Below are 22466 nucleotides of genomic sequence, written 5' to 3'. Positions count from 1 at the left end.
TTTTAAAGACCTGGAAAATGTTAATGAAATCATATTAAATTTCTAAAATACTCAAATTATATGGGATATTATCAAGGTATGTAAAATGCAGAGATTAAGACCAAAAAGAAACACACTCATTTGTTATCAGTGATGACCTTTGGAAAGAAATTGCTGGCAAAGATTGCAGTAAAAAATTATGGCTCGCCCTGGCCGGTTTGGCTCAGTGGTTAGAGCGTCCGCCTGCGGTCTGGAGAGACCCGGGTTCGGTTCCCGCTAAGGGCACGTACCTCGGTTGCAGTTTGTCCTAGGCCCTGGTTGGTCGTGCGGGTGGCAGCCACTCGATGTGTCCCTTTCTCATCAATTTTTCCTTCTCTAAAAGACTAATAAAGCTGATGAAACCTTTCAATAGCATCTTTAAAAAAAAAAAAATCATGGCTATACAAGTGTATGAATTCTAAAATCGAAGTTAAAATAGCATATGAGTGCCTTATATATTTTGGATATTAATCACTTATTGTATCATTTGGGAGTGTCCTCTGCCATTTATTAGGTTGTCTTTTTGTTTCGTTGATGGTTACTTAAGCTGTGCAAAAACTTTATTTTGATGTAGTTCTATTGGTTATTTTTGCTTTGTTTCCCTTGATGAGGAGAAAGATCCAAAAAGATATTGCTAAGAGCAATGTCAAAGAGTTTATTGGTTATGTTTTTTTCTAGTTTGATGGTTTCAGGTCTTATATTTAAGTCTTCAATCCATTTTCAGTTTGTTTTTGTAGATGGTATAAGAAAGTGGTCCCATTTCATTTTTTTCATGTGTCTACCCAGTTTTTCCCAGCACTGCTTATTGAAGAGACTGTCGCCATTGTATATCCTTGCCATCTTTGTTGTAAATTAATTGACTGTATAAGCAAATATTTACTTCAGGGCTGTTTATTCTGTTCCATTGATCTATATGTTTCTTTTTACACCAGTATCATATGGTTCTGATTATTATAGCTTTATACTATAGTTTGATATCAGGGAGAGTTATACCTTCCACTTTGTCCTCTCTCAGAATGTCTTTGGCTATTCAGGATTTTGTGGTTCCGTGTAAATTTTTTTTTTTTTATCCTCACCTGAGGACACTTTTCTATTTTTTGTCCAGATAGAGTGGGAGGGGGAGAGAGGAAGAGAGAGAGAGAAACATCGACGTGAAAGGGACACATCGAGTGGCTGCCACCCACATGACCAACCAGGGCCGGGGAAAAACTGCAACCGAGGTATACGCCCTTAGCGGAAACCGAACCCGGGTCTCTCGGGACCGCAGGCTGATGCTCTAACTGCTGAGCCAAACTAGCCAGGGCTGGTTCCGTGTAAATTTTAAGGTTAGATGTTCTACTTCTGAGAAGAATGCCATTGGTATATATGTATATATTCATCTTTTTTCTTTTATCCTCACCCGAGGACATTTTTTCATTTTTTGTTTAGATAGAGTGGGAGGGAGAGAGAGAGAGAGAAACATCGATGTGAAAGGGACACATCGAGTGGCTGCCATCCGCACGACCAATGAGGGCCGGGTCAAACTGCAACTGAGGAACGCGCCCTTAGCGGGAACTGAACCCAGGTCTCTCTGGACCGCAGGCTGATGCTCTAACCACTGAACCAAACCAGCCAGGGCTATTTTATTTTTTCTTTATTGATTTTTGAGGGAGAGGAAGGGAGAGAGAGAGAGAGAGAGAGATAGAAACATTGATGCAAGAGAACATCAATTGGCCGCCTCCTGCATACCCCCCACTGGGGCCCGGGCCCACAACCTGGGCATGTGCCCTGACTGGGAATTGACCCGGCGACTTCTTGGTGCATGGGTTGATGCTCACCACTGAGCCACAATGCCCGGGCTATATATTCATTTCTACTGTTGAAAGTATTACAGATGTCCTGCTTTTTCCCCCTACATTGATCCCCTACATTCACCCTCCTCCTACTTTCCCCACACTCTTGCCTGTGCCCATTGGTTATGCGTATATGCATATAAGTTCTTTGGTTTATCTCTTCTTGCCTCCCTATCACCCTTCCCTCCAAAGTTTGTCAGTCTGTTCCCTACTTCCATTTCTCCAGATCTTTTTTGATTGTCAGCTTATTTTGTTCATTATATTCCATAAGTAAGTGAGATCATGTGGTACATGTCTTTCTCTTCACGACCCTCCAAGTTGTCTCAAAGGGTAAGAGATCTTTCTTTCTTACAGCTGTGTAGTATTCCATTGTGTAAATGTACTGCAGCTTTTCTATACACTCATCTACTGATGAGCACTTGTGCTGTATCCAGATTTTAACTACTGTAAAGAGGGCTGCTGTGAACTTAGGATGCATATATTCTATCTGATTGGTGTTTCAGGCTTCCTAGGATATATTCCAAGAAGTGGAATCACTGGGTCAAATGGCAGTTCCATTTTTAATTTTTTAAGGAAACACCATATTGTTTTTCATAGTGGTTACACCAGTTTGCATTCTCACCGTCAGTGTATTAGAGTACTCTTTTCTCCACATCCTTGCCAGCACTTGTTTTTTGATGATTTGTTGATGGCAGCCATTCTGGCAGGTGTGAGGTGATGCCTATTATTCATTTTAATTTGCATCTCTCTGTTGATTAGTAACATTGAGCATTTTTTTCATATGTTTCTTGGCAATTTGTTTGGAGAAGTATTTATTCAGGTCCTCTGCCCATTTTTTAATTGGATTGTTTGTTTTCCTTTTGCTGAGCTGTATGAGGAGGACTTTACGTATTTTGACTATTAACCCCATATCTGATGTATCATTGGCAAATACGTTCTCCCAAAGAGTGGGTTCCCTTTTCATTTTGATGCTGGTTTGTTTTGCTTTGTGGAAGCTTTTTAGTTTCATGTAGTCCCATTTATTAATTTTTTCCTTTGTTTCTCTTGCCCTTGGTGACGTATGGGTGAAAATGCTGCTACGTGTGATATCTGAGATTTTGCTGCCTATATTTTCTTCTAGGATTTTTATGGTTTTACGAGTTACATTTTAAGTCTTTTATCCATTTTGAGTTTATTCTTGTGTATGGTGAAAGTTGGTGGTCTAGTTTCTTCTTTTTTTTTTTTTGGCATGTACTTGTCCAATTTTCCCAACACCATTTAATGAAGAGATTGTCATTTCTCCATTGTGTGCTCTTGCCTCCTTTGTTGAATATTAATTGTGCATAATGTCTTGGGTTGATTTCTGGGTTCCCTGTTCTGTTCCATTTATCTCTATGCTTGTTCTTGTGCCAGTACCATTACAATTACGATGGCTTTATAGTGTAACCTGATATCCGGTATTGTGATCCCTCCAACTTTGTTCTTCATGTTCAAGATTGCTGTGGCTATTCATGGTCTTTTTTGGTTCCACATAAATTTTTGGAGTATTTGTTCTCGATCTGTGAAATATGCCATTGGTACTTTAATAGAGATTGTTTTGAATCTATGAATTGCTTTGGGTAGTATGGACATTTTAATGATGTTGATTCTTCCAATCCATGAACAAGGTATATGCTTTCACTTTTTTATATCTTCCTCTATTTCTTTTTTTAATGTCCTGTAAATTTCTGAGAACAGGTCTTTTACCTCCTTGGTTTAGTTTATTCCTAGGTATCTTAATTTTTTTGCCACAATGGTAAATGGGATTGTGTTTTTAGTTTCCCTTTCTGAGTGTTCATTATTGGCGTAAAATTCCATCAATTTCTGGATGTTAATTTCGTATCCTGCTACTTTGCCGAATTCATTTATTAAATCTAGTATTTTTTTTGATGGAATCTTTAGGGTTTTTTATGTACAATATCATGTCATCTGCAAATAATGACAGTTTCACTTTCTCCTTTTCAATTTGGATGCCTTTTATTTTTTCCTCTTGTTTGATTGGCTAAGACTTCAGTACCATATTGAATAAGAGCAGTGAAAGTGGACATCACTGTCTTGTTCCTGTTCTTAAGGAAAATGTTTTTAGTTTTTTCTCATTGAGTATGATGTTGGCTGTAGGATTTTCATAGATGGACTTTATTATGCTAAAATATATTCCTACTTTGCTGAGCATTTTTATCTGAAATGGGGCTGGGTTTTGTTAAATGCCTTTTCAGCATCTATTGAAACCATCATATGATTTAAAAAAACTTTTTTTCTTTATTGATGGTAGAGAGAAAAAGTTAAGGGAGAGGAGGAGATAGAAACATCAGTGAGAGAGAACATCAATTGACCGCCACGTGGGGATCCCCTCCTGGAGTCACGCTTACAACCTGGGCATGTGCCCTCAGCAGGAATCGAACTAGTGACCTCCTGGTGCGTGGGTCGACGTTCAAGCACTGATCCACACCAGCTGGGCAAAACTATCCTATGATTTTTTTTTTTTAATTCTCATCCGAGGACATTTTTCCATTTTTTGTTCAGATATATAGAGAGAAACATCGATGTGAAAGGGATACATCAAATGGTTGCCACCCTCACAACCCAACCAGGGCTGGGGACAAACTGCAACTGAGGTACGTGCCCTTAGCGGGAACTGAACTGACCGCAGTCCGATGTACTTACCGCTGAGCCAAACCGGCCAGGGCTATCCTATGATTTTTATCTTTCGTTTTGTTTATGTGGTATAACATTTACTGATTTGCGAATATTGTACCAGCCTTGAATCCCTGGGATAAATCTTACTTGGTTGTTGTGAATAATTTTTTAAATATATTGCTGAATCCTATTTACTAAAATTTTGTTGAGGATTTTGACGTCCATATTCCTCAGGGATATTCACCTATAATTTTGTTCTGGGCAGGGAGATGGGAATAAAAACAGATGGAAGGACAAAAAAGATAAAAATTTAAAATAAAATTGAAAAAGAAAAGAAATTAGTGTTTTGCACAGTGAAATGCAAAGAAATTCTTCACAGCTGAATCAAGTGAATGACAGGATCTTATTTGTTTGAAGAATAAGGGAAAGTTCTTTTTATAACCTTCAGTTTTTTTTTAATATTCACTTACTGCACATTCTGTGAAGCCATTATAGAATGGTCTGCACTATAAGAATAAAAGAGAGAAGGTTATAAGTGTAACCTAGATTCTGTGTTAGGATTTTATTTGCATACCAATCTTGGGGATATTTTCAGTCACCCCAGGCTATTTCCAGACCTAGTTTGTATATGTGTCCCTGGACCTATTTGTTGGAATGGGACTGTGAGGAAGTAGGTAAATTATAATCTGTAGCTTTTGCTGAGTCTTCTGGAAAGCTGAATTTAGGTACTACCCAAGGGATTGATGGTTCTATTCCACAACAGACCTCAGATTATTTGTGGGTTGTGAGAGTTCCCCTGAGGATGCCATCTACAAGGAACCCTGTAATTTTTGTCCCTCTAGCCCCACTTTCTCCTCTTGGTACTAAAACCCTTCCTTTTTGTGAGGAACCTACTCTGATATGGCTCTTCCCAACTCATCTCATCACAAAGGTGCCACAGACTCAAGTTGGGCAATGACTCTTCCTTGAGACTTTGCTGCTGGTTCTGTCAGGGAAGATTGTGTCATTTGGGATCACTAAGCTAACAGAATGTGAGCGTCGATCTGTGGCTGGCCATCTCACTCATTTTGTGGAGAAGCCAGTCTTGAGAGGTGGAAGAATGATTCCTGGTGGCATTATGTAAGTCTCTGGATCCATCCAGACCAAATGCACTCTTCTTAGACTTGCAAGTTATGAGAGGTAATATATGTCTTTTGTGCTTATAAGCAATTTGAGTTTTGTTTCATATACTTGCAACTAAAAATATGAAATTGAAAATTAATAGTGCAGTACCTGAAAGAGCTATTTCAGGTGAAACAGAGTGGTAGTTCCCAGTGCAGAACTTACTGAAATTGTCCTCTGGACCTGGTGTTGAAGAAGAAACCATTATATAGCCTGCATCTGAGCTCTGGCATAAGAAAGAGAAGGTCCTAATGGCAGTAGCCTCTGGGATCTGCAGGTACCATGGGAAACCTACCTTTTGGCTCTGTGGTTTCAGTAGAATAAAGAACCATGCCAGTTTATTGACAGATGCTAACAACATATAGTAAATCTTGCTAGTAAGGTGGAGTCCGGTGGCAAAAGACTTTGGCAAGAACTCCACAGTTAGCCCTGGCCAGTTTGGCTCCGTGGTTAGAGTTTTGGCCTGCGGTCCAGAGAGATCTGGGTTCAGTTCCTGCTAAGGGCACGTACCTCGGTTGCAGTTTGTCCCCGGCCCTGGTTGGGTAGTGCGGGTGGCAACTACTCGATGTGTCCCTTTCACGTGGATGTTGCTCTCTATCTCTTTCTCTCCCTCCCACTCTATCTGAACAAAAAAAAAAAAAAAGGAAAAATGTCCTCGGGTAAGGATTAAAAAAAAAACACTCCACAGTTAGCATCAATCTGGAAGCAGAAATCCAGGCACACCCAGGATCTACAGTGAGGTTGTCCCTGAGAAAGAAGATTGAGAAAAGTAGGACCCCAATGTTAGAGCAAATGAGCTACTAAACTCAGAGGTCCTGGGTTCAAGTCCCAACTCTGACATTTATAAGTTACATGGCCTTAGGAAAGTAGCCATTTGCAGCCTCCATTCTCTCATGTACAGATTGAAGATATTGATAAAAATGTATTATAATTAAGACACATACCTGAATTGGTTTTTATTGCTACCATTAGAATTGTTCACTTTCTGAATTGTGGTGTAGTTTATATGTCTATCACTTGAAGTCTGCTCCGTAAGAGCAAAGGATGTTGTACTTCTCTTTCTATCCTTCCTCAAAACAAGCAAAAAATGTATAAAGGATTGCTTTTAATTAATTTGATTGTCTTTTGTGAATTATAGGTCTGATATTTTTTGTGCTTTATATGTATATGCTTTCCCATGGATTTATTTTCTTTCCTTTTACCCTGTAATAGAGAGTTTGTTTTGAATCAGTTTACTTCTGTCTTTGTGACACTACATCTTTGGGCTAGGGTTAGCGATGCTTTGTGCTTGAATATTTTACAATTTTGTTTACGTGATCCTAAGTAATATTACATAATATTATATTATGTGATATATGTATTTATTTTTATAGTCTTTTTTTATTGTGGTAAAATACATATAATATAAAATTTTAACCATTAAAATGTACAATTTAGTGGTATTAAATACATGTTTTATAATCATCACCACTGTTCAGCTTGAAAATATTTTCATCAGCCCTGGCCGGTTTGGCTCAGCGGTTAGAGCGTCGGCCTGCGGTCTGGAGAGACCCGGGTTCGGTTCCCGCTAAGGGCACGTACCTTGGTTGCAGTTTGTCCCCGGCCCTGGCTGGTCGTGCGGGTGGCAGCCACTCGATGTGTCCCTTCACGTCGATGTTTCTCTCTCTCTCTACCTCCCACTCTATCTGAACAAAATATGGAAAAATGTCCTCGGGTGAGGATAAAAAAAAAAAAAAAAAAAAAAAGAAAATATTTTCATCATATCAAAAAGAAACCCTGGACCCATTAAGCAGTCACTGCCCATTATCCCTATCCCCAGCCCCTGGCAACCATCAATCTGCTTTCTGACTCTTGGATTGCTTATTCTGAAAATTTCATATAAATGGATTCCTATAATATGTGGCCTTTTGTGTCTGGCTTCTTTCACTTAGCATAATGTTTTCATTATATTGTAGTATGTGTCAGCACTTCTTTCCTTTTTTATGGCCAAATAATATTCCATTGTATGGTTATATCACATTTTATCTATTCTCATCAGGTAATGGACATTTGCATTGTTTTCCTTATGGCTATTGTGAATAGTATTTCTATTCATTTGTGAACAAGTGTTTGTTTCAATACCTGTTTTTAATTATCTAAGGTGTAGTATACCTATAAACAGATTTTCTGGGTCATAAGATAATTTTGTGATTAACTTACTGAAGAATTGCCAGACTGTTTTTCACAGTAGCTGCACCATTTTGCATTTCCATTAGCAATACTTGAGGATTCCAGTTCTCCACAACCTTGCCAGTACTTGTCATTTTCTGTTTTTAATTATGACTATCCTGGTGGGTGTGAAGTGATATCTTATGAAGTTACATTTACCTAATAACTAATGACAGTCGAGCATCTTCTCGTGTACTTGTTGGCCAGTTGTATATATCTTCTTTGGAGAAATATCCAAGTCCTTTACCTATTTTTAATTGGATTATTTGATTTGTGGTTGGGTTGTAAGAATTCTTTTTATATATTCAATAATAGACCCTTATTAGATATATATTATTTGTAAATAAGTAGGCTGCCTTTTCACTTTCTTGATAGTGGACTTTAGTGCATAAAAGTTTTGAATTTAAAGACCAATTTGTCTATTTCTTTTGTTGCTTGTGTTTTTTATGTCATATCTAAGAAACCATTCCTAACTCTGAGGTCATGAAGATTTATCCTTTCTCCCCTAAGAGTTTTAACTCTTATATTTAGATCTTTGATCCATTTGCAATGATATTACCTTTGTTTGTAATAAAAGTATTTTATTTTGAAAGCTTTATTTGGTATAAACTTGTATAGCTAGTTTAACATTTCTGTATAACAGTGAAAGCATTAAGAGATATCAAGCTATCTATCTGAAGATTTATATTCAGATTTTATTTCTGCTATCTATAAACCACATGGCATTTTAGGCCAAAAGCCAAATTATCCTGTTTTAGATATCTCATGTATACACTGTAGCTATGCATACTCACATTGGTAATGAATGTGAATGTTTTTATAAAATAGTGTTAAACGCATGTAAAATACCTGATACTTTCTTATTCTTTTTCAATCTATGTAACTGTATGTGTTTACTGATGAATATTTATAGGAAACAAAATCCAATTCACTGGAAACTGGCTAATGTAGAAAATTATTCCCGTATGAGACTTAAATTGGTACCGAATTATAACTTCAAAACTCATGATGAAGCTAGTGCTTTGAGAGATAATCTAGGTGAGTTCCAATCACTATTTATTTGTTGAAGATAGTAAGGGTGTTGATGGGGTTAATTATTGTTTCAAAATTATTTACTCATGAAAGAAGGATAATGTTTTAGAATTGATATTTAAATGGTTTTATGTGTTAAATTCTGTTACCTTTGGCCTAAATCTAATATTCTTATTTAAGTTTATTGTAATTTTTCAAACAAAAATATAGTTTAAAGCCATAAAATTATACTGTCATTTATATGAAATGTGTTGTCTCTAATATCCATTATAGTACAATGAAACAGTGCTCCTTTCCCCTTAATTTTGCTTACCAATACTGAGGCTGATGTTAAATATATTTAGAATACTTAGCAACTGTAGGCCTTTCTTTTATAATGTATTCTTACAGAACTCTGGATACTTAGTATCTTAGATGAGCCAGTGCATTTTTCTAGGAAAAGGTGCTTAAAAATGCATAACCTAGCAGTAATTTGAAGCAGATTTTAAAGAGTTTCTACAGTTAGGAAACCATTCTTTTTTAACCATCTGACTTGGTGTTTCTCCCTTTTTGAAGAGGGGTCTGTGAAATACCCCAAAATATTGATTAAAAGTCATTGGCCAGTTGTGTGTATATTAAATTGTAGTTACTTTACCATAGACACCTGTGTTCCATTGTGTCCATTGTGTTCAGTGACTAACAGATGAAATTAGTACCAGTTTTTTAATTTTTTGAAGTTGCCTTAATGTATTGGTCAGTAGGTTGATGCCATAAAAATAATCAAAAGAGCTAAGTACTGTCTTCACTTGTAATGCACATTATTATCATATAATTAACAGTCAGAAATTACAGAAGAGCTGTAGTATGATTTTTTTTTAACTTTCTGTTTAATATTTCGTTTTTAAACAGGTGTCCAACACTCACAGCCTTCCAGTGATTCACTGCTTTTGGAAGTAGTGAAACAAGTAAAAGTTAGTGATATGGAGGAAGATAAGTTAGATCTTTCTGAAGAAGAAATTACAGCCAGAGTAAATATGTATGTATATGTACTTGAAAGAACTTAAAATTGTTTTATTCTGAGAAATGGAATTGTAAAATTGTGTAAGATAACTTGCTTGAAATTTTTTTTTTTTATCCTCACCCGAGGACATTTTTCCATTTTTTGTTCAGCTAGAGTAGGAGGGAGAGAAAGGAAGAGAGAGAGAGAAACGTTGAAGCGAAAGGGGCACATCGAGTGGCTGCCACCCGCACGACCAACCGGGGCCGGGGACAAACTGCAACCGAGACATGTTCCCCGAGCGGAAACCGAACCCGGGTCTCTCTGGACCACAGGCCAATGTTCTAACTGCTGAGCCAAACTGGCCAGGGCGAAATTTTAATACTACAGTGATACCTCGGTTCTCGAACGCCTCGGATTTCTACCAAATCGGTATTCGACCAGGAGATTCGAGAAACTTTTGTCTTGGAATCCGAACAAATATTTGGAACTCGAACTTCCGAGATGAGCCGAGATGAGCCGAGTTGAGCCGAATGGCGTTCATTCGGCCCAGCGCGCCTTGCTTGCGTCATCAGTGTGAGTGCAGAGAGAGAGTCACGCTTTGTGGAGAGAGTCACGCTTTACACTGAATTTAACCCTTAGACATACTGTACACTTTTATTTCTTGTTGAGACTTATGTTTTTCTACATATTATATACAAATTAGGCCAGTAAATAGGCATTTTCTGGGGCTTGGAACGAATTAATCCAGTTTCCATTATTTCCTATTGGGTTTCATTGCTTCGGTTCTCGAACAATTTGGTTCTCGACCGTCCTCCTGGAACGAATTATGTTCGAGAACCGAGGTATCACTGTATACATTTCCAGGGTCCAACAGTTAATGCCATATCAGCTCTTAGGAGTACATCAATGTTAACTGAGATTATTAAAGAAGGCTTCTTAGAACTGGGATAACTTGAAGCTGGTCCTTGAAATGAGAAATTATTTGAGTTGAATGATAATAAAAACATAACATCAAATTTCCTGTGTATGGCTAAAACTGTTTAGATGGAAAGTACAGCATGAAATATAACTTTAAAAAAATTTTCTTTAAATAAATTTGTTTTTGTTACAGATGTTTCTCTTCTTTCCTCCATTGACACCCTCCTCTCTATCCTCCCATCCCCAGCGTTGTTGTCTATGTCCATTGGTTATGCATACATGCATATAAGTTCTGTGGTTTATCTTTTCCTTCCTCCCCCTCCCTCTTCTGAGGGTTGTCAGTCTGTGCCCTACTTCTATGTCTCTGGGTCTATTTTGTTCATCAGTTTCTTTTGTTCATTATATTCCACAAATAAGTGAGATCATGTAATATTTGTCTTTCTCTGATTGGCTTGTTTCACTTAGGGATAATACTCTCCAGGTCCCGCTATGTCTTTTCAAAGGATAGATCTTTCTTTCTTACAGCTGCATAGTAGTCCATTGTGTATATGTACCACAGCTTTTTTATCCACTCATCTATTGATGACACATGGGTTGTTTCCAGATCGTCACTATTATAAATAGTGCTGCTATGGACATAGGGGTACATTTATTCTTTCTGATTGGTGTTTCAGGCTTCTTAGGGTATATTCCTAGAAGTGGGATCACTGGGTCAAATGGCAGTTCAATTTTGAACTTTTTGAGGTAACACCATGTTTTCCTTAGTGGCCGCACCAGTCTGCATTTCCACCAGCAGTGTACTTAGAGTCCTGATTCTCCACACCCTTGCCAGCACTTGTTATTTGATGATTTGTTGATGGCAGCCATTGTGTGTGAGGTGATACCTCATAGTTCTTTTAATTTGCATCTTTTTGATGATTAAGAGATGTTGAGCATTTTTTCATATGTCTCTTGGCCAATTTGTATGTCCTGTTTGGAGAGGTATCTCTTTAGTTCTTCTGCCCATTTTTTAACTGGGTTCTTTGTCTTCCTTTTGTTGAGTTGTATGAGTACTCTATATATTTTGGAAATTAACCCCTTTTTGTTGGCAGTTATGCTCTCCCATATAGTGGGTTTTTTCATTTTGGTAGTTGTTTCTTTTGCTGTGCAGAAGCTTTTTAGTTTGATCTAGTTCCATGTGTTCTATTTTTCCTTTGTTTCTCTTGCCTTAGGCGTGTATTAGTGAAAATTCTGCTGCGTGTGACGTCTGAAATATTGTTGCCTACAATTTCTTATAGGATTTTTACAGATTCACGAGTCATATTGAAGTCTTTTATCCATTTTGAGTTTATTCTTGTGTATGGTGTAAGCTGGTAGTCTAGCTTAATTATTTTTGTGTGTAGCTGTCCAATTTTTCCAACATCATTTATTGAAGAGGCTGTCTTGACACCACGGTATACTTTTGCTAACATTGTCAAATACTAATTGAGCATATTGTCTTGGGTCCAATTCTGGGTTCTCTGTTCTGTTTCATTGTCTGTATGCCTGTTCTTGTGCCAGTACCAGGCTGTTTTGAGTACAGTGGCTTTGTAGTATAACCTGATATCTGGTATTGTGATCCCTCCTATTTTTTTTTTTTTTTTTCAAGATTGCTATTCAGGGTCTTCTTTGGTTCCATACAAACTTTTGGAGTATTTGTTCTAGTTCTGTGAACAATGTCATTGGTATTTTGATGGGGATTGCATTGAATCTATAGATTGCTTTGGGTATTATGGACATTTTAATGATGTTAATTTTTCCAATCCATGAATAAGGTATATGCTTCCACTTTTTTATATCTTCCTCTGTTTCTTTTTTCAATGACCTGTAGTTTTCTGTGAATAGGTCCTTTATTTCTTTGGTTAAGTTTATTCCTAGCTATCTTAATTTTTTTTGCCATGATAGTAAATGGGATTGTTTTCTTAGTTTCTCTTTCTGTGAGTTCATCATTGGTGTATAAGAATGCCATCGAGTTCTTGACGTTAATTTAGTATCCTGTTACTTTGCCAGATTCATTTATTAACTCTAGTAGATTTTTGATGGAGTCTTTAGGATTTTCTATGTACATGATCATGTCATCTGAAAATAATGAGTTTCACTTTCTCCTTTCCAGTTTGGATCCCTTTTATGTCTAATGGCTGTGGCTAAGACTTCCAGTACTTGAAATATAACTCTTAAGCAAAAGAAAGAAATTATAAAGATAAAAGCAGAAATTCATAGAAAAGAAACGCAAAAACACCCAAAAAGACACATAAAAGAAAACTAAAGCTAGTTATTAAAAAAACAAATAACAAAACAATAAACTTCTAGTTAGACTGGTTAAAAAGGAAAGAAAAACAACATAAATTACCAGTATCAGGAATGAAAGAGGGAGATAATGCCGTAAATATTAAAACGATTAAAAAGAGCCCTGGCCGGTTTGCCTCAGTGGTTGGAGCATTGGCCTGCAGACTAGAGAGTCTTGGGTTTGGTTCCCGCTAGGGGCACGTACCAAAAAAAAAAACAGATTGAAAAGAAATGCTAATGAAAACTTCATACCAATAAATTTGAGAACTTAATGAAATGGATAAATTCTTCAAAGATACAAATTACCAACCTCCCCCAGGAAGAAATATATAATCTGAATAGCCTTAGATATATTTTTAAATTTGAATTTGTAATTTAAAAACTTTCTCTATGTGCCTGCCCTGTGTGGTCAGTGGATTGAGTGTCGTCCCATTGACTGAGAGATCCGGGTTCGACTCCTGGTCAGAGCACTTGCCTGGGTGTGGGCTCGATCCCCAGTGCAGGGTGTGCAAGATGCAGCCAGTCGATGTATCTCTCTCACATCTATCTCTCTCCCTTCCTCTCTAAAAAACATATTTAAAAAAAAAACTTTCCCTAAGCAAATATATTTTTATTTCTTCATTTCTCCTTTATGTTATCATAAATGTTAGACCTTTATATATTTTAAGCCCAACAATACAACTTTATAGTTACTGTTTTATGTACTCAACTTTAAATCAGTTAAGGGAAGAAAAGAGAAAACTAAATTACTTTTTGTATTTGCCTATATAATTATCATACTTATATATTGTATTTCTTTGTGTACATTCAAAGTATCATCTGGTGTGTCATTTCCTTTCAGCCTGAAGGACTTCTTTTAGTATTTCTTGTGAGGAAGCTCTGATAGACACAAATTCTCTCAATCTTTTTTACCTGTGAATATCTTTATTTTGCCTTCATTTTTGGCTGCTTTTTAAAAAATGAGATATAGTTTTAGAAATTGAGATTCACATAACATAAAATTTACTGTTTTAACTATTTTAAAGTGTAATAACATTTAGACTATTTATACTCATAGGTCCCTTATTTCTCCATTTTATCACAGTAAATACTGGAATTTCACTGTTTAAGAAAACATTCTTAATTTTTAATTTTTTTAAAGACATTTCTTTTTTTTTATTTTTTATTTTTATTTTTTTAATCCTCGCCCGAGGACATTTTTCCATTTTTTGTACAGATAGAGTGGGAGGGAGAGAGAGGAAGAGAGAGAGAGGGAAACATCGATGTGAAAGGGACACATCGAGTGGCTGCCACCCGCACAACCAACCAGGGCCGGGGACAAACTGCAACCGAGGTACATGCCCTTAGCGGGAACCGAACCCGGGTCTCTCTGGACCGCAGGCGGACGCTCTAACTGCTGAGCCAAACTGGCCAGGGCTTAATTTTTAATTTTTTTAAAGCTTAGCTTTAAGTTAAGGCTTGCAGTATTTTAGATAAAGATTCCTTATGTAAATCCATTGAAAACAAAGATTTAGTCATTGCTGTCCTAGAAATGAGACAGATATGAAATATCTGGATCAAACAGCAGCTAGCCTGAAGGATTTACTTGAATAATATTCTGTGAGTGATAGGAGTCCCCTTTTCTATATTTGGCGTTTAAAAGTCACCTGAGTCCTGGCTAGTTTGACTCCGCAGTTAGAGCGTTGACCCACAGACCAATGAGTCACAGGTTCGATTCTGGCCAAGGGCAGATACCTCGGTTTCGATTCGTCCCCGGCCCTGGTTGGGGTGGTGCGGGAGGCAACCAGTTGATGTTTCACGTCTATGTTTCTCTCTCTCTTCCTCTTCTGTCTCTCACTCTATCTGGAGAAAAGTGGAAAAATGTCCTCAGGTGAGGATAAAATAAATAAATAAATAAAAGTCACCTGAGCCACTAGAACACTGTCATTTCCCAGTTATATCCTTCAATAAATATAAATTATATCAGTTGCCTGGCTGATATGGCTCAGTGGATTGAGCTTGTTTGAACTGACATCTGCCAGTAGTATTAAAGATTCACTGTATTTTGTTTAATGGGTCATATATCATTAAAATGTAAAAGTTTTTTTTGAAACTGAGTTATTGGGTAATAAGAATATTTGGACAATAAGTAATTTAATACACAGTGGAATATTTTTTGTAGATAATTTAAATACTTTGTTGGGTATTAATTTTATGGATATGAGATTTATATTTGAATATGATATTTTTTATTTACATAAAATACATTGTTAGATGTTTGTTATTTGTTTGATTGTTGTTTGTTTTTACAGTGATGAAAATAAAGAACAGGATCAAAAAGAAAAGTTGGTGTTCTCAGTAGACTGTGAACTCATTACAATAATTGACATAATTCCTGGCAGATTAGAAATCACTACTCAACACATTTACTTCTATGATGGCAGCATTGAAAAAGAAGACGGTGAGGAGTTCTGGGGGAATAATTTCTGTTGTTCAATAGTTAAGTATCCAGCTTATCAATTATTAATGTGAAAAGAACAATAAGATGGGACTGTGGAATTTTAATCTATCATGTAAAAGGAGAAATTGGGAGTCAGTATGGGATAAAATTTATATTCAGCAGTTTATTGAAGGGAATGATTTTATCAATGTTTTCAAAAGGTTTGGTTGAGGGGATGTCTATAAACTTAAGTTATAAAATACAATCTTAATTTTATTTGTATGTCCACTTCTTTAGGCTTTTCACCTAATTCTTTATCTGAAAATAAAAGGATATTTAAATCTAAGATGTCAACATAAAGAGAGAAAAATGTTTCAGAACATATTCAGAATTATTCTAATGGGAAGGAAGTAGAATAGCTATAGAATTTTAAAATAGTTTTAAGAGAAACAATTTAAACATCCAGTAATTTTAAGAAATGTTTTTCTGATACAGAAATTGAATTTCTTTTCCCTAAGTGCTACTTTCAGGAACTAGGAGATATTTTCTGAATAGCATGAGTAACTTTATATGGTAACTTAGTCACAAGATTTCTTCTTGTTTTAAGGAGTAGGCTTTGATTTCAAGTGGCCTCATTCTCAAGTTCGAGAGATTCACCTGCGGCGTTACAATTTAAGGAGGTCTGCCCTTGAGATTTTTCATGTTGATCAATCCAACTACTTTCTCAATTTCAAAAAAGAGGTATGTAAGATGCTACCTTTCTGGAAGCCCCAAAGTATTAGCTTAAAATAATTTCCCAGTTAGTGAGCCTTAATGAAACTTTGGACTCTGTTCTTTCATCAAGTCAGAATATTGGATGAAAAAGTATATACAGGGTTGGGCAAAAGTAGGTTTACCATTCATATGGAAAATAATACAATAGTTAATAATACAAGAATAAACACTGTTTCGCATACTCAACAACTGTAAACCTGCTTTTGCCCCTACCCTGTACTTTGGAGGTTAAGCAATATATGAATTTCTGTTGGGATTTATGTTTGAGTGTTTAGAGTTTGCTTGTTTTCACTTTTATATATGGGTAGATAGTAGAATATTGAGTGTTAGCCAGTAGGTAACTCACAGTATACAGTTATGAAATAATATGCCAAATATATAATATGATTGGATTTATGACATTAGGTTGGGTTCATTTCAACAATGATGGGGCATGTATTTCGTCTGGAGTGGAGTAAATTCTTAAACAGTGTAAGAGATTACTGTTGAAACCAGGTTCTCTGTATCTAAGTATCTGCTCCACCACTAGCTTTGTAACCTTTGACACATTACTTGCCCTATCCTTCCTCCCCTCTGCTGTTCACTTGGAGTGAGATTTGCATCACATTCTGACTTGCGTCCCACCTTGCTTAGCTCTCTCTCTCCATATTCTTTCACAGGAATCTCTCTCAATAAAATTGTCTCACTTTCAAGTGTGTCTTGGCATCTGCTTCTCAGATGACCTGGATTAGCACAAAAACTATTTCTGTTCACTTGTGGGATCAAGGTTTACTTATAGATGATTTTATTCAGAGTTTAAAGAGCATTTTCCTGTTTTTATGAAAGAATACTTTTTTACTATTAGAAAACAATTTTCCTCCCTGGCTGGTTTGGCTCAGTGGTTAGAGCGTCGGCCTGCGGTCCAGAGAGACCTGGGTTCAGTTCCCGCTAAGGGCATGTACCTCGGTTGCGGTTTGTCCCCGGCCCAGGTTGGGTTGTGTGGGTGGCAGCCACTCAATGTGTCCCTCTCACATCGAGGTTTCTCTCTCTCTTCCTCTCTCTCCCTCCTACTCTATAAAGAAATTAAAATCATAATCCTCTATTTATGTGAAATGTCCAGTCAAGACAAATCCATAGAGAGAGAAAATAGATTAGAGGTGGTTAGGGTATGGAAGAGAGTGGGAATTGGGAAACGATAGCTAAAGTTTCTGAGTAAAGTTTCTTTTGGGGATGATGAAAATGTTTCAAAGTTAGATAATGTTGATGGTTGCACAACTCACAATATACAAAAAAGCCCACTGAATTGTATACTTTAATGGTACATTTTATGGTATGGGAGTTATCTCAATAAAACTGTTACAAAAGCTATAATCATGGTTTGTCTTGATCAGTTTTTAAACTATAAAATGCTGTTTTTTATAGGTTAGAAACAAAGTGTATAGCAGACTATTGTCGTTTCATTCTCCAAATAGTTATGGAACCAGGTCACCACAGGAGTTATTCAAAGCATCAGGATTGACACAGGTAGGAAATTTTATATCTCTGTGTTTTGCTTAAAAGTAAAACTTTCTACTTTTCAAAAATTTTGATTATCACAATTGCTGTTCTTCCATTCCAACTGATTTTTTGAATTACCTTTGAATCTTTGTTTCCCTCACACATACAATGTCCCGTCCTCCAGCTCTCATAGCATTCAGTATAGACATACCTTATGAATTCTTCTTTTTTACTAATTTTCTCTTTTTAAAAAATGATGAGTTATTCTTAATAAAAACAATGCATGCATGAGGTAAAAAATGGGAAAATACAAAAGGCATCATAGAAGAAAGGTGAAAAAAATAAAACATCATTTCTTCTGACAGCCAAAGTTAACTAATGCCTTTGTGTATTTTATCCTCATACATCCCAACATCTCTTTAATTTGTACTGCTAAAATCCAAAGAAAGACCATTTGTTTTTGCTTTCCAGAAGTGTTAGTAGTTTCCTAATTAGGTTCTGACCCTGCTTCTCTCCTTCCTCCTACATATGCATTAATCTTTTTATTTTTATTTTTCAATTACAGTTGATATTCAGTGTTATTTTATATTGGTTTCAGGTATAGCATAGTGGTTAAACAATTACATAATTTATGAAGTGATCCCTCCAATAATTCTAGTACTCACCAGGCACCATCCATAATTATTACAATATTATTGACTATCTTTTCTATGCTGTACTTTAATCATAATCTTAAGTGTTGTTCTTATTCAAAAAGCTATTAGCAGTTGTTTCCTATTGCTTATGGAATAAGCTTTATTTAATAAAATACATTCCCTGTTTTCTGTGGAATAAACTTTTTTATTAAAGTACTGATTTCTCAGTTTGGCACTTAGGAACAATTATAGTTGGGCTTTTATTTCTTTTTCTTCTTCTTTTTTTTTTTATCCTCACCGGAGGACATTTTTCCATCTTTTGTTCAGGTAGAGTGGGAGGGAGAGAGAGGAACAGAGAGAGAGAGAGAGAGAGAGAGAAACATCGATGTGAAAGGAACACATCGAGTGGCTGCCACCCGCACAACCAACCAGGACCGGGGACAAACTGCAACCGAGGTACGCGCCCTTAGCGGGAACCGAACCCGGGTCTCTCAGGACCACAGGCCGACGCTCTAACCGCTGAGCCAAACCGGCCAGGGCTCTTTTTTTTTTTAATCCTCACACCAGGACATTTTTGCATTTATCTTCAGATAGAGTGGGAGGGAGAGAGGGGGAAGAGAGAGAGAGAAATATCAATGTGAGAGAGACACATTGACTGGTTGCTACGCACACAATCCCAACCGGGGCCAGGGACAAGCTATAACCAAGGTATGTGCCTTTAGCAGGAACCAAACCGGGCCTCTCTGGTCTGGGGGCCGGCGCTTTAACTGCTGAGCCAAATCAGCCACAGCTATAGTTGGGCTTTAAATAAGATCTATATACATGGATTAATTTCTCATTATTTTCCATAAGTACATCCCTGGTATTTAATCTGTCAGCAAAATTTTTTAGCATACTCACACTGTGTAGAGTAATTAGCAAGCTAGGTACAATAAGGTGATTAAAATAAAATGATTGTCTTTCTTTAGAAAATTTTGTATTCAATGTAGCAAAATCCTATTGCTCTATAAAGACAGTTTTCTGAGGTTAATGTAATGTTTATATAAAATCTGTGGATCATTCTACTACATTAAGATACTGTTTTTTAAATATGTGCCCTTATGAAAATTTCATTTATAATAAAATTATCAATGTTGAACAGTCCTAGATTTAAACATTTTAGGATATCCAATAAAATATTTAATCAAATTAAAGAATTCTATGAAGACCTTTTAGACTGCAGTGTAAAATTTATATGGAAGTTTCTGTTCCTTTTCTAGAAACCAATTTTTAAAAGGGAATGAATTGCCCTGGCCGGTTTGGCTCAGCGGTTAGAGCGTCGGCCTACAGTCCAGAGAGACCCGGGTTCGGTTGCCGCTAAGGGGGCACGTATTTCAGTTGCAGTTTGTCCCCGGCTCTGGTTGGGTTTTGCAGGTGGCAGCCACTTGATGTGTACCTTTCACGTCGATGTTTTTCTCTCTCTTCCTCACTCTCCCATTCTATCTGAACAAAAAATGAAAAAATGTCCTCGGATGAGGATTAAAAAAAAAAAAGGGAATGAATTTAGCAAGAGTATATTGAGTTTATGTCCCTGCTAAGCTGTTTTTGAAGTTCCATTCCTTTTATCAGAAAGATGATAGAGATGAGTAAAAAAGATTGTTAGTAATTAGTAATAGTTACTGATTTCTAAGACAATTAGATTAATTGTGGTTTTCATTTTTTGTGCTGTCTAGAAATGGGTGAATAGAGAGATATCAAATTTTGACTACCTCATTCAAATAAATACAATGGCAGGACGAACCTATAATGACCTTGCACAGTATCCTGTGGTAAGTTTTACATAAATATGGAATTACCTTTCAATTTTATAATACACAAAATTATATGTGCGTGATAATTATTTTTTAAAAAGATATAAAATGTATTTTTGCCTTTTTGTATATTTTCTGTCCTATTTTCAAGAAGTATATAAATATGATAAATAATTTTAAAATAAAAGCCTATTTTTTTTGCTTCATTGAAAATATTTCAGTGGAATTATAGGAAATAATGCTTCTGGTTATTGAAATAAAGATGAATAAACATTTACAATAGGGAACATATTTTTAAAGACCATTCTTTTTTGTCTTTAGATAAGTATTTGATGTTAGATAAGGGGATGGTAGCTTCTCTAGTAAGGGATGTCTAAATTGTAAATTGTTTCAGTTCCCCTGGATTTTACAAGATTATACTTCAGAAGAGTTGGACTTTAATAACCCATCTGTATTTCGAGATCTTTCCAAGCCAATTGGGGTAGTTAATGATAAAAATGCCAAAACCATGCAAGAAAAGTAAGTGCCTTTTATTATTTTGAAATATACCCATCACTTGTTTGAATTTCTGTTGATTTCTGTGGTCAACCAAGTGTTACTCTAAATGCACAACTGCCTTGGCCAGTGTGGTTTAGTTGGTTGGGCATTTTCCTGGGCACCAAAGGATTGCCAATTTGATTCTGGTCAGGGTGCATGCCCAGGTTGTGGGCTTGGTCCCCAGTAGGGGGCGTGCAGGAGGCAGCCACTCTATGTTTTGTTCTCACATTGGTGTTTCTCTCCCTTTCCCTTCCTCTCCCTCTCTCTAAAAAAAAGAAAATCAGTAAAAATATTTAAATAAGCCCTGTCCGGTTTGGTTCAGCTGTTAGAACCTCAGCCTGAGGACTGAAGGGTCACAGGTTTAATTCCCGGTCAAGGACACGTACCTGGGTTGCAGGTTCGAACCCAACCATGGTTGGGGTCATGCGGGTGGCAACCAATAGATGTGTCTCTCTCATATCGATGTTTCTCTCTGTCTTCCTCTCTCCCTTCCATTCTATCTCAAAATCAATGGTGAGGATTAACAGCACCAAAAAATAAATAAATAAATAAAATAAAATAAGTGCACAACTTTTTTTTTTTTTTTTTATCCTCACCCCAGGATATTTTCTTCCATTGATAGCACAGAGTGGAAGGGAAGGAGGGAGGGAGTGATTGAGAGAGACAGAGAGAGAGAGAGAAATATCAATTGATTTCCTCCTGCACACAGGCCGACCAGGCCAGGGATCAAATCTGCACCCAGGTATGCACCCTGGGAATTGAACCCTAGACATTCTGGTGCATGGGACAATACCCTAAACCACTGAGCCACACTGGACAGGCAGTGCACAACTACTTTTTTTTTTTATCCTCACTTGAGGACTTTTTTTTTTTTTTTTGCATTTATCTTCAGATAGAGTGGGAGGGAAAGAGAGAGGAAGAGAGAGAGAAACATCCATGTGAGAGAGACACATCGAGTGGTTGCCACCCAAACGACCCCAACCAGGGCCAGGGACAAACTGCAACCGAGGTACATGCCCTTAGCGGGAACCAAACCTGGATCTCTCTGGTCCACGGGCCGACGCTCTAACCGCTGAACCAAACCGACCAGGGCACAACTACTTTTGATAATCAGTCTGAATTCCTTCACTAAATTTTCTTGAAAATGAATCAGTTGTGCCCTGGCCGGTTTGGCTCAGCGGTTAGAGCGTCGGCCTGCGGTCCTGAGAGACCCGGGTTCGGTTTCCGCTAAGGGTGCGTACCTCGGCTGCAGTTTGTCCCCGGCCCTCGTCGGTTGTGCGGGTGGCAGCCACTCGATGTGTTCCTTTCACATCGATGTTTTTCTCTCTCTCTCTGTTCCTCTCTCTCCCTCCCACTCTGCCTGAACAAAAAATGGAAAAATGTCCTCGGGTGAGGATAAAAAAAAAAAAAGAAAGAAAATGAATCAGTTGTCCTTTAAATATCTTAACTATACTGTATTTCCCTTCTCAGCCAGATTTAAATTAATACTGCTTAGAATTTCTTTTCACCTTGTAATAGGTATGTGCTAAAGGATAAATTCCTGAAATTTTTCTTCCCAGATCATTGTAGACTTAACTTACTAATCTAACATGTAAAAATACACATCTAAGGTAATATTTTAGTAGATATAAAACTAATAGTACCTGTTATTCACAAATAATATAAATAAAGAACAGTTAAAAGTGGACATTTTAGAAGTGTCGTTTTAATTTGGAAAGGTTTTATAGT

General features: G+C 36.9%; 1 protein-coding gene across 1 annotated transcript in view; it reads left to right on the top strand.

The window, feature by feature from the left end:
- NBEAL1 (neurobeachin like 1) overlaps positions 1–22466 on the top strand; it is a 201847-nt gene that overhangs the window by 126568 nt on the left and 52813 nt on the right. The window contains exons 34-40 of the mRNA XM_036253508.1: positions 8788–8912; positions 9795–9921; positions 15399–15547; positions 16134–16267; positions 17702–17803; positions 20124–20219; positions 20596–20720. Coding sequence (XP_036109401.1) covers positions 8788–8912; positions 9795–9921; positions 15399–15547; positions 16134–16267; positions 17702–17803; positions 20124–20219; positions 20596–20720 — 858 coding nt within the window. The remainder of the gene's footprint in view (positions 1–8787; positions 8913–9794; positions 9922–15398; positions 15548–16133; positions 16268–17701; positions 17804–20123; positions 20220–20595; positions 20721–22466) is intronic.

This window comes from Molossus molossus, unplaced genomic scaffold (genome assembly GCF_014108415.1).
Source record: "Molossus molossus isolate mMolMol1 unplaced genomic scaffold, mMolMol1.p scaffold_m16_p_11, whole genome shotgun sequence".
NCBI lineage: Eukaryota > Metazoa > Chordata > Mammalia > Chiroptera > Molossidae > Molossus > Molossus molossus.
The sequence above is the reverse complement of the archived record's forward strand: the minus strand, read 5'-3'. Positions and strand labels throughout refer to the sequence as shown.